Source organism: Cotesia glomerata, linkage group LG3 (assembly GCF_020080835.1).
Source record: "Cotesia glomerata isolate CgM1 linkage group LG3, MPM_Cglom_v2.3, whole genome shotgun sequence".
Lineage (NCBI taxonomy): Eukaryota > Metazoa > Arthropoda > Insecta > Hymenoptera > Braconidae > Cotesia > Cotesia glomerata.
The window spans coordinates 1,140,324-1,154,790 of NC_058160.1; the positions used below are offsets into that span (position 1 = coordinate 1,140,324).

Sequence of the window (14,467 nt, forward strand, 5' to 3'; positions counted from 1 at the left end):
CGTCTAAATCAGTTTGCCAAAGTATAATAATATGTTTGCCATTTTTATCGTTCCTAAATGCTCAAATTAAATTACCAAGTTTGATAGAGAAAAAATTGAGATGAAGACATTAAAAGAAAACTTTTTAATTAATGATTTTTTTTTCATTTTATTGGCTTCTAAAAAAAAAAAATAAAATGACAGATGAGTTGAATTTGACGTTTGACATTTGACATTTTATTGGCTTCAAAGTTCTCCAGCTGGAAAAATAATCACACCACGTGTTTAATTTATGCTCCGTGGTAAATAAAAATAATCTAGTAGGCGTTGAAAGGAAATTATAAAAATATTAAGTAACGGTTAATTTATACGGACAATTATAATTGTAAACTAGATTTGGATTGAACATTGTTTGTGTTATATTATATATTTTTAGCCGCGGAAGCGGTTTATTTTAGAATCGCCAGAAATTACAAGGTAGCGAAGCGAAAATAGGTGGTGATGATAATGCTTTAGATTTTTTTTTTATTCAGTTTATAACAGTAGCTATCTTTTGATACAGATATAAATATAATAAAAATTTTTTGCCGCTTAAAGTTACAGAACAATAACAATAACGATCATAGAGAAAATATCGTGTGTCTTGGTTTTGTTACACGATACTTTTTTTAGGACAACGTTTACATTATATGCCACTTGAGAATTACCCTTATGAAAATATCTCACAGAATTCAATTGAAGGTATAAACCACATATCGAATTAAAATCAAGTATATATAAATATATATTTAGATGGGTTTTATATATTAGCTGTAACGATTTTTGGTATTTTTATTTTTTATTTTTTTGAGGTAAATATTTAGTAGAAAATTAAATTAAAATTTGGCAAAAGTAATATTTTTATTTTTTATTTTAAAAATCAAATTTTTACAATTTTTGATTTAAAAAAAAATGAATAATTTTTTGCAAGAGAAAATTTTGAACTAAGAAAATTATAAAAACAAATTTTAATTTGTTGGTTCAAAAATTTTTCTGTTTCTTTCAAAATAATTCAATTCTTTAAAAGTAATCCATAAAAAAATTTTTAGTGACCAATTTTTATGTTAAACCATGTTAGGTCAGTTATAAGTTATCAGCTTATATATATATGGCCATATAAAGCCATATATGATAGTAAAAAAACAATTTTTTTTGTTTTGGAATGTAAAAAAAATTTTTTTTTTTTTACAACCTAAAATTGTTTATTATTATCTTTATTAATATATTTACAGTTACAAGTTTTGTATATAACATTGTTGATTTATACTATAATTCCTGTCCTTATGGACTCTACTTATAATAAAATTTACATTACATATATTTGTAAAGAGTATGTTATTTTTGATTCAATGTTTATTTTATTTTTAGGAAAAATTTTTTATCAAAATCTAAATTAATCTTCCAACCTAAAATTTTAAAATTAACTCTCTTATAAGGAGAAGATTTAGCAATCATGCGCCATCTATCGGAAATCACTGACACTATATTTGATTACAAATTACATATGAGCAAATATGATCATATTAAGCTTGTTTTGGCATATTTCAATACCAATAATTGTGAATGGATATTTTAGAAAAATTTTGACAAGATTTTTTTGTCTAAAATTTTTTTTTATTCAATTAAATTTATAACAATTAATGACTAAAGTTTGTGCGGGATATAAAAATCTTAATTTTGATATTGCGGATTTTGTAAAAAAAATTTTATAAAAAAAGGCATTTTTTTTTTATAAAATTGAATTTTAAACAATTTTTATTTAAAAATAATATTTTCGCCGTAATATCAAAAATTTACCACCATTATTACAATTTTTATTTTGAAATTACGGCGAAAATTCTGGCCATAATTACATTTCATTTCTTCTTAAAGCGAAATTTCTACAGTAAATTTTAATTGTCTGCAGATCATTAATCCCGACAATGAGACGGCAATTAAAGATATTATCCGGCGAGTTAATAAATATAAAGAAAGAAAGAAGAGAAGAAAAGAGGATGTCGGTACGATAGAACTTGGTTAAATTAAGGAAAAATATATAATCCTTCGACTCTTAAATGATACAAAGAAGTGGCAGGCTTGCAGATATATTCAAGATGGCGTCGGTTCTAGCCGTATTCATTATATATCGCGTGTGTTTAAGTTGGTAGCTTGCAAACCTCACTGGGGAGTCCACGCGAAAATCACAAAAAATCGTTCCTGGTAATCGCAAAGGGAATAATACAAAAACATTTTATTTACTGAATGAAGGCTGAGGAGAAAATGTGAGCTTAATAAATTACTTTAAAAACACACTTTTGTACAAAATTATTATTATTAACGACATAAATATGAAACGCCTTTTTTTTTATTTCAATTAAAATTATGAATTTATTCATAATTTATAATTATTATCGCTGAATTAATGACCATTGAAAAAATAATCTTACGCACGCGAAACAATATTTGTTTTTTTTTTTAACTATAAATTAAAGCGTAATTATTGATCTGTAGAAAGTAGAGTAAAATTAGAATTTTTTATAATTGGTCCATTTAAAAAAAAAAAAAAAAAAAAAAATATTTAATTGAAGAAAGATATTTTTAAATCCAAATAAATGTTTTTAAAATTGACAATTTTTTTATCAAGCAGAAAAACAAAAAAATCCAAATGAGTATGCCTTAAGCGCTCATGTCATACATAAATTATTTAGATCATATCAAAAATTATTCGTTTTTAATTTGAATTTTCCCGCGAGTAGTATTATCCCCTCTGTAGTTCGAACTAAAGAAAAATTTTAACAGATGATAAAACAGTTAGTAATTATACCATCATGTATGTATAGTTTCTGCTTGTTTATACACGGGAAGAAAATTGAAAGAGTTTTTACTATTTTACTATTGTAATTTTTACTAAATAAAATAGTAACGGTGGACTGTACTTCTCATTTAGTAATTTTTACGATCTCCTATTGTAAATTTTATCCAACAAATAAGACTAGCAAGAGTCTTAAAAAGTCGGATACTACAGAGCAAATTATACAATATGTGTTTGTGAACTTTACAATTCAACTATTGTAAAAATTCACAGTTGGTTTTTTTAAAAGAAATATTAGGGAGGGAGAGAGATAGAAGGTTGGACTAATTGGTACCTGCACAGTAATCGAAAAAAGAAACTGACATTTTCGTGTTACCTGGGAATCGAACCCAGAACCCTGTGTTGGTAGCCAGTGACTCTCCCTCTACGCTATCCGAGGTAAACTAAGACCCATATCATTTAACATTTACATAAACTCGGAGTCTAGCGCTGTCACGGCTATCACTCACACTAATTGAGAAACATTTCAATTCAACTATTGTAAAATTTGCTATAGTTCTATTGGAAAGATACAGAGGCAGCACTGGAAATTTTTATCTCTTACTTTTTACAATAGTAATATCGTATTTTTACATGAATAAATAGTATTTTTTCTTCTAAAATATTTGACAATTAATAGTAATAAAAGTATAGTCCAGCTTTACAATAGTTGTATCGTAAATTTTCCCAGAAATTTTTTCCCGTGTAGTTATTTCAATTCTGTTTATGAAAAATAATATATATGGCTGCCGAAATCGCAGAAAAAGTCACCGAACTGACAATCGAAAAAAATTAACTGTATCGAAACGGAATTATTTTGACACGCAATTTTCACAAAGGGTTTTGATAAACTTCCTCAGGAATAAAACAAAGAAAAAATTAAATCGTGAAAGTGATTTTTGACAAAGTTGTGGTGTTATCAAGCCCATAGCTCCCGTGAATACCACACTGATAGAAGGATTTCTTAGCATTTAAGAAGATTTCTTTGTATTTAAGAAATCATTTCTTAAACATCATTTCTTAGCATTTAAAAAATATTTCTTAGTATTTAAGAAATATTTCTTAGTAGTTATATTTCTTAATATTTAAGAAATATTTCTTTGTATTTAAGAAATATTTTTTAAATACTAAGAAATGATGTTTAAGAAATGATTTCTTAAATACAAAGAAATCTTTTTAAATACTAAGAAATCCTTCTATCAGTGCACGCTCTTATTCATTTAATTCATCAGAAAAACGAGTTTTTTCTGAGAAATCTTATTTAATCGATAAGAAAATTTTTTTAACGTGTTCTGTAGTTACTATTATTAATTTCAATATGCTTTTTATCCATTATTTTTTTCGTTTAAACTATGAAAATCACGTTTTAATCGAAATCACGATTTTTAGGCGAGAGTAGAGCATACCTGCGCGCTTCGCGCTTAAGACATGCAAAAATTTCTGTATTTAAAGATTTCATAAAATTGTCAGCTGAAATTTGAAACTGAAAATTGTAGAAAATATTTTTTTTTTCAAGATAATAAATGAAATTGTTTAATTAAAAATGCATTATTGATTTATCACGGAACGAGAGAAAACTAATCCGCAGATGGGATATACAAACGCCGGCCATTAGAAGAGAATTGATATGCGTTATATAAAACGGCGTGGTTGTCGCCATACGTATAATATACAGCATCCCTTACATTCATGATGATCATCAGCGAAAGCGTGATTGGTCGGGCCAACAATAGGATTCTCCCTTCAAAGTGTCTTCTATTGGTCCCGAGTATCTGAGGGTTATATAGACGCGTAACATATAGATATATAAGAACGAACGCGGACATTATTAAAGCATCTAAGAATAGGGAGATGATAGGGGATGCATTCGGTGTCTCTACGCTGTGTAGGGTGTTGGAATAAGCGTTAAGTAGGCCAGGGGCTTGTCCACACACCTAAATAAAAAATATACGACAGGGTTATGGTAATGAATAGTTTTCACATGCGGGGACAATGCCTCAGACAATTTTACTTTTTTAATGAATCCCTGTTTTTTTTTTTGCTTTTAATTGATCTTAATTTTAAGTGCATTGAAAAAAAAATTTTTTTTTTTTAAACTTTTCTTTTTTTTTTGAGATATTCAATTAAAAATTTTCAAAAATAAAACTCAAGGGATAAATAGGAAAAAAAATTTTTTTTTGATATTTTAAGAAGTTTTTTCTTTAAATTTTCCAAAAACAAGATTTAAATAAAAAAATTTTATTTAAATAAATTAGCAATTGATATTAAAATTCCATAAAAATTTATGTAAATAAATTTATTAATAAAAACAACAAAAAGAATCTCTTTGTTTGAAATTGCTCCATATAAAAATTTCTTTGTCATCCTTTTTGCTGATCATAAATGTAAAGCAAAGCATAAGTAAACGGAATACCGTGTATAGCACACACAAATAAAAATACTTAACCGGTGAAACAATTTAACCGGTGAGACAAAAGGGACCACGGAGTCGAATAACCGAAAAAAATGTAGTGTTTATTTATAAAAATGCCAATTTGTCCGAATGCAATCACCAAAAAGGAATAATGGAATTAACAAACGAAAACTAAATATTAAAAAACAAACGGTGGCGCTTTTTCGAGGATCCAAGGGTTTATTTGTACTGCGTTTAAACCCTCGGGTTCAATTCTCACCCTCTTGTTCTTCATACACTTCTGCATATGTGTACATAAAATTTGCACGGATAGATGTGTGTGCATGTACAATACATATATGTGACCTCTCGTTCTTTGGATTACAATCTAGGGTGGGCGTTAGAACAGCGCGTGCAGAAATTAAAATGAAATTTAATCATGCGTGATATATATGTTCTTGTAACTATCGTCACACATTATCGCTGTTATTTACACAAAACTTTTTTAAATAATAATAATAATTATTATAGTCAATAGTTTATTGTTTTTCGAATTGTACAACTCAAAAGCGTTTTATAGAAAATTTTTTATTTAAATTTTGGAAAGTATTTTTTTTTTTTTTTTTTAATTAGTTTGCAAAAAAATGGTTTTTAATTTAATTTTCTTTAACAATTTAGTAAGAAATAAAATAAAAAATTTTGGAGCCTCTAAATAAATTTTCAAAAAAAAATTTGAAAGAATTGTTAATTTAAAGAATTAAAATTCGAGTCTCAAATTTTAATAATTATTATTATTAATTTTTTTTTATTCAAAATAAATATTTTCTTCAGTTGAAATAAATTTTTTTTAAAAGCTAAGAATTTGTTTTTTTATTTCTGAATATTGAAATAAATTTTAATAAAATTCATTTTTTTTTTTCAAAAAATTAATTCATTAAAATTTATTTATTTATTTATTGAAATTTAAATGCCAAGGCATAGAGCCAAATAACAAAAAGTAAAATACATATAATTTAGTTTCACATAAGTAATAAAATGAGATTCGAAGTATTGGTTACATATAAAATTATGTAATATTTATAAACAATATAATTTAAATTAGAAGTATATCGTAACTAAACGTAATATTTAAGTGCATTCAGAAAGAAAAGCATGATTACAGTTTTTAGTATCTTAATATACACAATTTTTACTTTACTAGTATAGTACAATAATTGTAAATAGAAATCTAGCTAATCTAAACTTAAAAGAAAATCAAATAGCTTCGATTTAAATGATTCTAAGCTAAGAGAGTTTGGGATTTCAGGTGGCAAATCTTGCCAGAACCTGATAGCAGAAACAACAAAAGAATATTCATAAATGGTACTCGAAAATTTGGGAATTTTGAACATGACGTTATTTTTTGCTGCTAATCTGTCTGATCGTCTAATTTCAGGGTCTTCATCAACAAATAGGCTTCTCAGAAATTTAGGTTCACCTGTAGATAATAGTTTGTAGAATAAGCAGCCCAAATAATACAACCTGCGCGATTTAACCAATTTAGTTAACCAATTTAGTTGACGTCGATATGGTGTAATATGTTCATCCCGTTTTAAATTAAAAATAAATCGAATAATACTATTTACAAGACGCTGAAGTTTACAATCAAGTTTAGTAGTTACACTGATAGAAGGATTTATTTGTATTAAAAAAATATTTGTTAATAGTTAACAAATCATTTATTAGAGACCATTTTTTAGTATCAAACAAATATTTCTTAGTATTTAAAATGATTTGTTTGTATTTAATAAATCAGATATTCATTTATTAAATATTAATAAATCTTTTTAAATACTAAGAAATATTTGTTAAGGACTAAAAAGTGGTTTCTAATAAATGATTTGTTAAATATTAACAAATATTTTTAACTATAAACAAATCCTTCTATCAGTGTAGGCCAAGCAACACTACCGAACAATAATCAATTATAGGAAGAATAGTGGCGGATGCTAGTAATTTACGAGATGTTAATGATAAGATATTCTTTCTGTATTTTAAACTATTTAGTGCACCATACACTTTACGTGACAACTGCGAAATATGCATGTCCTAGGAAAGAGTTCTCGAAATATGGATCCCTAGATGTTTAGTGGAGCTTACATATGGTATAATATTTCCATCAACGATAATCTCCGGCAATAGACAATCTTCTAGGAGTTTTAATTTATGTTTACTACCCAGAATCATTACTTTGGTCTTTTGATAATTTATTTCAAAGTTATTTTCATAAGCCCAGCCTGCTACCGCTTTAGCATCAGAGGTCAAAATTTAAAGAGGTCATTAAAATTTAATATTTTTTTCGATATTATAAAAGTTTGTAATAGATAAATTTTAAAAGATGCTTAGGTATGTATTCTATTAAATTTTTGTAACTTACTATAAAATAAATAAATTGATAAATCATACACAGAAAAAAAGGTTTACTTGAGCCAAGAAAATATTTTTCTTCCTAATTATTCTCTTGAGCGAAAAAAAAATTTTTTTTGACAAGAAATTTTACTTTTTCCGACAAAATTGATTCTCTTGCTTTAAGAAATACGTATCTTGATCCAAGAAAATTTATTTAAGTCAAGAAAATCTTGTTGTTTGGAGAAAATTCAGCCTCGAAGCTCCAAAAAATTAAGTTCTTGATAGAAGTAAATTTTCTTGACTTGAGAAAATTTCTCTCTTGCTCCAAAAAATTAAATATAAAAATAGGAAATTTTCATTGATATTTTTATTGATTAAAATGTCAAATGGGAAGATCAAATAATATTTCATAGTTTTTTTCATTCAATATGTATAATTGCACGCTAAAATAATATAAAATGGGTATCAAATATTCAAGAGAAAAATTTTCTCAAGGTGAGAAAATTTTTTTCTCAGCTGAAGTAGGTGGCGCTGCTTCCCTAAAGTATCTAAAAATCTTGATCAAATATAAAAATTTATTGTATCAAGTATTTATGATAATTTGAATTTAAAAAAAATGACTTCCACCAAGAATAGAATTTTTCGAAAAATTTTTACTTCGGCCTACACAACTTCGGTCTTCCTTCAGGCACCCGACAAATTTTCTCGAGCCAAGAATTTTGTTCTCCAGTCAAGAAATTTTTCTTTTTGTGTAAAAATACTTTTTTCTAGAAAATTAAATATTGTATCTTGCGTCCTTAAGACACAATATTATTTTTTAATTATAATTTACTAAAAAAATTCAATCTTAATTGATTATCAATTAGAGTTTACGTATCTCGAGAAATAATTTATTTGTCAAGAAAATCTTGTTGTTTTGAGAAAATTCAGCCTCGAAGCTCCAAAAAATTTAGTTCTTAATAGAAGTAAATTTTCTTGTCTTGAGAAAATTTATCTTTTGCTCGAAAAAATTAAATATAAAGATAGAAGTAAATTTTTATTGATATTTTTATTGATTAACATGTCAAATAGGAAGATCAAATAATATTTCATCATTTTTTTTCATGCAATATGTATAATTGCACGCTAAAATAATATAAAATGGGTATCAAATATTCTCGAGAAAAATTTTCTCAAGGTGAGATATAAAAATATAAATTAAATATAAAAATTAATTGTATCAAGTATTTATGATAATTTGAATTAAGAAAAAATGACTTGCACCAAGAATAGAATTTCAAGAAAAATTTTAACTTCAGTCTTTCTTCAGGCACCCGACAAATTTTCTTGAGCCAAGAATTTTGTTTTCCAGTCAAGAAATTTTTCCTTCTGAGTAAAAGTTTGTAAAGATTTCTTAAAAATCAATTTAAATAATCTCTATAATTTCGCTTAGTTTATGATAAATTAAAGTAATTACAATATTAGCTGACTTATCGACCAAATTCTACAAATTGATAATTTTTCATCATTATAAATTATCACCATTACAATTTCACAACAAACCATCGGATTCGTGCATCTAAAATTCCTAAAATCTAAAACTTCTAAACGGTTCCCGGTACCGGCTGACGAAACTCGAATTATGTAACAATTATTTTATGTGATGAGAATCTGAGGAATTTAGTTAAGAAATTCCAGGGAGGAATCTAGCGGCCGATTAGATCGAAGTTGAGAAAAAAATGATGATATTATATTATTATATGGACAGAATAAGAGAAAACGGCGAGGATTCAACTCGGTCCGACGGACTCTAAAGCTGCTTTCATACTACATATAGTTCGGACGATTGCTATACGCTTTGAACACGAATATGTGCACACATATTATATAGTTATGTTAATATAATGTTGATATTCAGTGAAGTAGGCCCAACGGGCCTCACGTTAAACATAAAGAGCCACGATATATGATCCGGTAATTTCTTAATTGTGACCACAAAATTCTTGTCATCATAAACACGCGCTATTGCATTAAATTAAACCCTATTTATGTTTCGCGCCGGGACCGATTTAATGTTTGGCCTCTTACTTGTCCGTATGATCTTTCGATCGGCGAAAAAAAATTTTTTTTTCTTTCAATATCAAATTAATTGATAGTTAATGCCGATAATTAGGGATTTAGTTTTCAATTTTGTAATCAACTTGTCGGTTAAGAATAGTCAATAGTCGTCACGTCAATTAGGGACAAGACTAATACGCTGATAATTATTAAATGGAGAAAAAAAAATCATAATAATAATTATAAATTAAAAGAATTAATAGTTACGTAAGACAGTTAAATTTTAAGTCTTTATTTTTAAAATTATGGCTCAAGAATTGAAGATATGGCAAAATTTATAAGAATTTATTTTGTAAAAAATTCTCTACAAGAAATGTCTTATGTAATTTTTTTGTATCTTCAATATTTTAGCCGCAAATAACACTTAAAAATTTTTAATACTGCGGATAAATTCTATGACTTAATATTTCAATTTTAAATTAAAATTCTGGAGAAAAAGAGACCCCCATGAAAAAAAATATAAAAAAAATAAATGAAATATATTAAAAATCTATAAAAAATATGTATAGTAAATATATTTTCAATAAGTAACTTCTGGCCGATTTTCATATTTATTTTAAAAATATTTTAAATATATTCAAGGTATATCTTAAAATACACAAAAAATACATAGCTAAAAATATATTTTGAATATATCTAAAATATATATAAAATATATCGATGATCTAATTAGCAATTTGTCTAACTCCTTATTTTTAGAGAGTGATTTCTTAACATTTTGATGTAGCCAAGATCGAATTATAAATTATTTGTATGATTCAAACCTAAATATTATATTTCTATTAGATAATACTGATATTAAATGGTTTTTTAAAGTGATAATAAATTTTGAACTAATTTTTTTTTTTCGTGCAAATAGAAGATTCTCTAAAATGGAGTTAGACAATTTGCTAATTAGAACGTCGATATATGAAAATCGGCCAAAAGTTGGTTATTAAAAATATATTTACTATGCATAATTTATATATTTTTAATATATTTAAGAAATATTTTTTATTTATCTTGACATATATTTTTTTTTCATGGGAGGATCGAGAAAAATTTGTACGGATTTTTCTTGTAGAAAATAAAATTTGCTATAAGAAATATACGATGTAATTTTTTCGAATCCTCAATATTTGCCCTAGAATTTTTAATTGAAGGTTAAACATTCGAAAGTTTAATGAATGAGTAATTTTTTCATTTTATAGCAACAATAATAATAATGGAAGAATAACAATAATAATAAGGGAAGAGCAGTTGGCGCGATACCAAAAGATCCAGGTTCGAGTCCTGGTCTGGGCCGTCCGAATTATTTTTTCAGTTGAATTTATCTCTAATGACAAATTTAAAATAAGAATGAAAAATTGTTTATGCCTGGAGGGAATACAGGCTAACAAAAATTATAAATAATTAGAGAAAAATTGTGCAATAGACTATATAGCCAATATAATTGTAAATATAGTCAATTTACAATTGTAAAAAATATATATAATAATAATAATAATAATAATAATAATAATAATAATAATAATTATAATAATAATAATAATCCAATATTAATGTGTAGTGATAAGTGTAAGATACATCGTTTTGGGACACAATACAACCAATTTGAGATAATCGAGATTGTTAATATCGATTACACATGGACGGATAAATCGATCTCTGATGAACCAGCATTCAGTGATATATTTGTATATTTATATTTATATTTATGTATATTGTGTGTGCAAGTCCTTCGGACCAGATTTAGAACCCAGGTATCGGGGGAGGCGTGTCTGGAAACCTTTTTCTCATATATATTAATAACGCTACACATGGAAACATTCCAATAGTACTTTTCCACTCGATAAATGTGATTCAAGGTAAACAAAATTAAAAACCCCTGTAAAATATATCAACGAGAAGAACAGAAATATTTATCTTATTGGTTTACGCGGAAATCTGGCTTCAACTTTTAAAGTTACTTTTTTCGTCATAGCACGTGTGTTTTAAGTTTTTCAACAAACTGTTAGATTCTAGATGAAAAAATTTACTGCTACGGTCAATTTTGTTTTCAGAAATTTTATTCTTTTAACAGAAAAAATTTTTTAGCAGTGAACGAGCTAACTTGTAACAATAAATTGATTAGTTATTTTAACAAAGTTAGCCAAATTGCAATAACAAAATTAACTCGTAGCTTTTACTATTAATTATTTTAAAAAAATAATTAAGCTAGTTCAACAACAATTAATTGCACTAACTTACTGCAGAAAAATACTTTTAAACCAATGAATTTTAATGCTTCAACAAACTGATTTGTTTATTTCCGTAAAATGTTTTGTTTGTATATAAACTTTTTGTGTACAATACATTAAAAGTTTCCCTATGAACTACATAAAATATGTAGTCGTCATGCATAATTACACAATTAGTATATAAAATGATGCTCAATTTTTTATTATCACTAAACACTCTCTAAAACTGATTTAGTAAAAAACCAAAAATTGACGGTTAATATTTACATCTTCCCGATGTCCAAATTATACTACCAGTAATTCGCAATTTTTTTAAATTGGATAAATATTCATATTTTGAATGAGTAAATTATTCATTAACTAAAAAATTTCACAAATAAAAAAACTGGACATTCTTATCACAAGAAATTTTTCAGTTTTATTTTTTATTTGAAGAAATCAAATTTTTTTCACAGTAACTTTCTTATAGGAAAAAAATTTTTTAGATTTGGAAAAAAACAATTTTCATAAAAAATTATTATTTTTCTAACAAATTAATATCTTGTCACAAAAATATTCATTTTTTTCAAAATTACTTTTTTCTCTCGCCAACATGTCCTATAAAGTACACAGTAAAAAATTTAACGTCATTGCATCAAAAAATTTTGTGTTAATTTAACATAAAATAAATGTCAAATCAACCCAAAAAAGTGTTAAATATTTAACACAAAAATTTTCAACACTAAATTTTTTACGCAATGACGCAAAATTTTTTACTATATATGATGTGTAATCACAACATATCATTTGCGATCCCAATTACGCTAACATAATAATTTATCACTACAACTAGTCTTATATTGTCCCAACGAAAAAAGTACACCATATATTCCCCAAATTTCACAATTAAAAGGATGATTAAAAACATAAACTCACCAGTATGCGTGCGTTTGTGAATCTTAAGGTTTTCGGACCTCGCAAAAACCTTTCCACACCCAGTAAAGGGACAAGCGAATGGTTTTTCTCCAGTATGAACACGAATATGATTGACAAGTTTGTACTTGGCCTTGAACGCCCTGCCGTTCCTGGAGCAGCCTTGCCAGAAGCACGCGTGCGTGGTGCATTCGGGTCCACCCACGTGTTCCACCGTCAAATGCGTGACAATGTCCTGCAAAGTATTGAAGGGTTTCCCGCAAAGCTTCCTCCCGGTGGCAGGGTTGTCGTCCTGGTTGACCCACATGCAGGACATCTCCTGTCTCTGAGCCATGCCACCACACCCGGACCCGCCGCCCCTCATGTACCTCAAGAAAGCTCCGTGAGGATGGTGGCTCGGGTGGCTCACCGGGTGTTGCTGGTGGATCGAGGGCGTCAGGCCCGGATGAGGAGGCCCCAGATATTGATGATGGTGATGGGGCAGTCTGGCGTCCTGACCATAGTGACCCGGGTAGTGGCTGGCCGCCAGGGGATGGTGCTGCCCATGATGAGAGAACTGCTGCATGCCTGTTCCAGAGCCATCATGGTGCAGGGGCGTGAACAGTCCCAATCCGCTCTCCGGAGTAGTTGGATTTGCCGTCGCGTTGAATTCGTGTTCGCGCCTCAGGATAAAATCGCGAGTCGTGTACCCTGGGTGGTGGCTTATGTGGTGGCCCATGTGTGGAGCCATGTGTCCGGCTGGGTGGGCCGGGTGGTGTCCTGGGTAACTTTGTGGGTGGAAATGATGGTGCTGTTGGGACGAAGGTGCTTCACCAGGCGCAGGCTGCACCACATTGTTGTCTCCCAAAACGTCGTTTGGACCCGGGGATAATTTTATTCCTAAATTTGCCAAGTGGTGCGGGTGCGGGTGGGGTGGCACCGATTCCAAAAATGTGTTCATCATTTTGCAATCTATTTTTTTAAATTAAATTAACCTAAACTAATTAATACTAACGCTACACTTTGATGTTTGTTTAATTAATTTTAATCGGTTTATTATCAACAATCACATAACATGTCATTTCGCACATTAACACCAATACACTGCAATAAAAAAAAGCACTAGCGGGTAAATTACCAAGTAAACTTATTGTCGAGATTATAATCCGGAGTTAAAGGCGACACTGGGTACTGGGTTTAACAGGTAGAATATCCGTAGCGTTCCTTGCTGAGTTCACAGCGGGACTGAGAAGTTCGAGGAGCTTGCCCTGCAGGGGGACTGAGCTGCCAAACAGACGCTTTACCCCCACCTGTCCCCACTCCAAGCCCCCGACCGACTAATCACAGCGAGGAACTGCTGGTACCAGTCGCTGATTCGCCGGATAGTGTCCAATAAATCGCGAGGAACCTGTTAACGCGTTCTAGGGCGGGGTTTTGTTTATCGCGCATGACTACTCCGCCTCCTGGTGTGGTTTCCGAGTTTTTTAAGGTACTTTTTTGCGACTTTCTCGTTAGTTTTTTACGCTAATTACGCGATACCGTTAATTTCGATAGTTTATGCGTTAATCGGTTAATGATTTAGAAGTAATGGGTCTTGATTTTTTTGAGCATTAAGCATCGTGTTGGTAAAGT

The 14,467-nt window shown here is 28.7% G+C and overlaps 1 protein-coding gene across 1 annotated transcript in view; it reads right to left on the bottom strand.

Moving 5' to 3' along the window:
* LOC123261187 (pair-rule protein odd-paired-like) overlaps positions 1-14,094 on the bottom strand; it is a 38,653-nt gene extending 24,559 nt beyond the window's left edge. Inside the window, exon 1 of the mRNA XM_044722707.1 lies at positions 12,860-14,094. Coding sequence (XP_044578642.1) covers positions 12,860-13,799 — 940 coding nt within the window. The 5' untranslated portion in view covers positions 13,800-14,094. The remainder of the gene's footprint in view (positions 1-12,859) is intronic.
* Between the last annotated feature and the right edge of the window lie 373 nt (positions 14,095-14,467).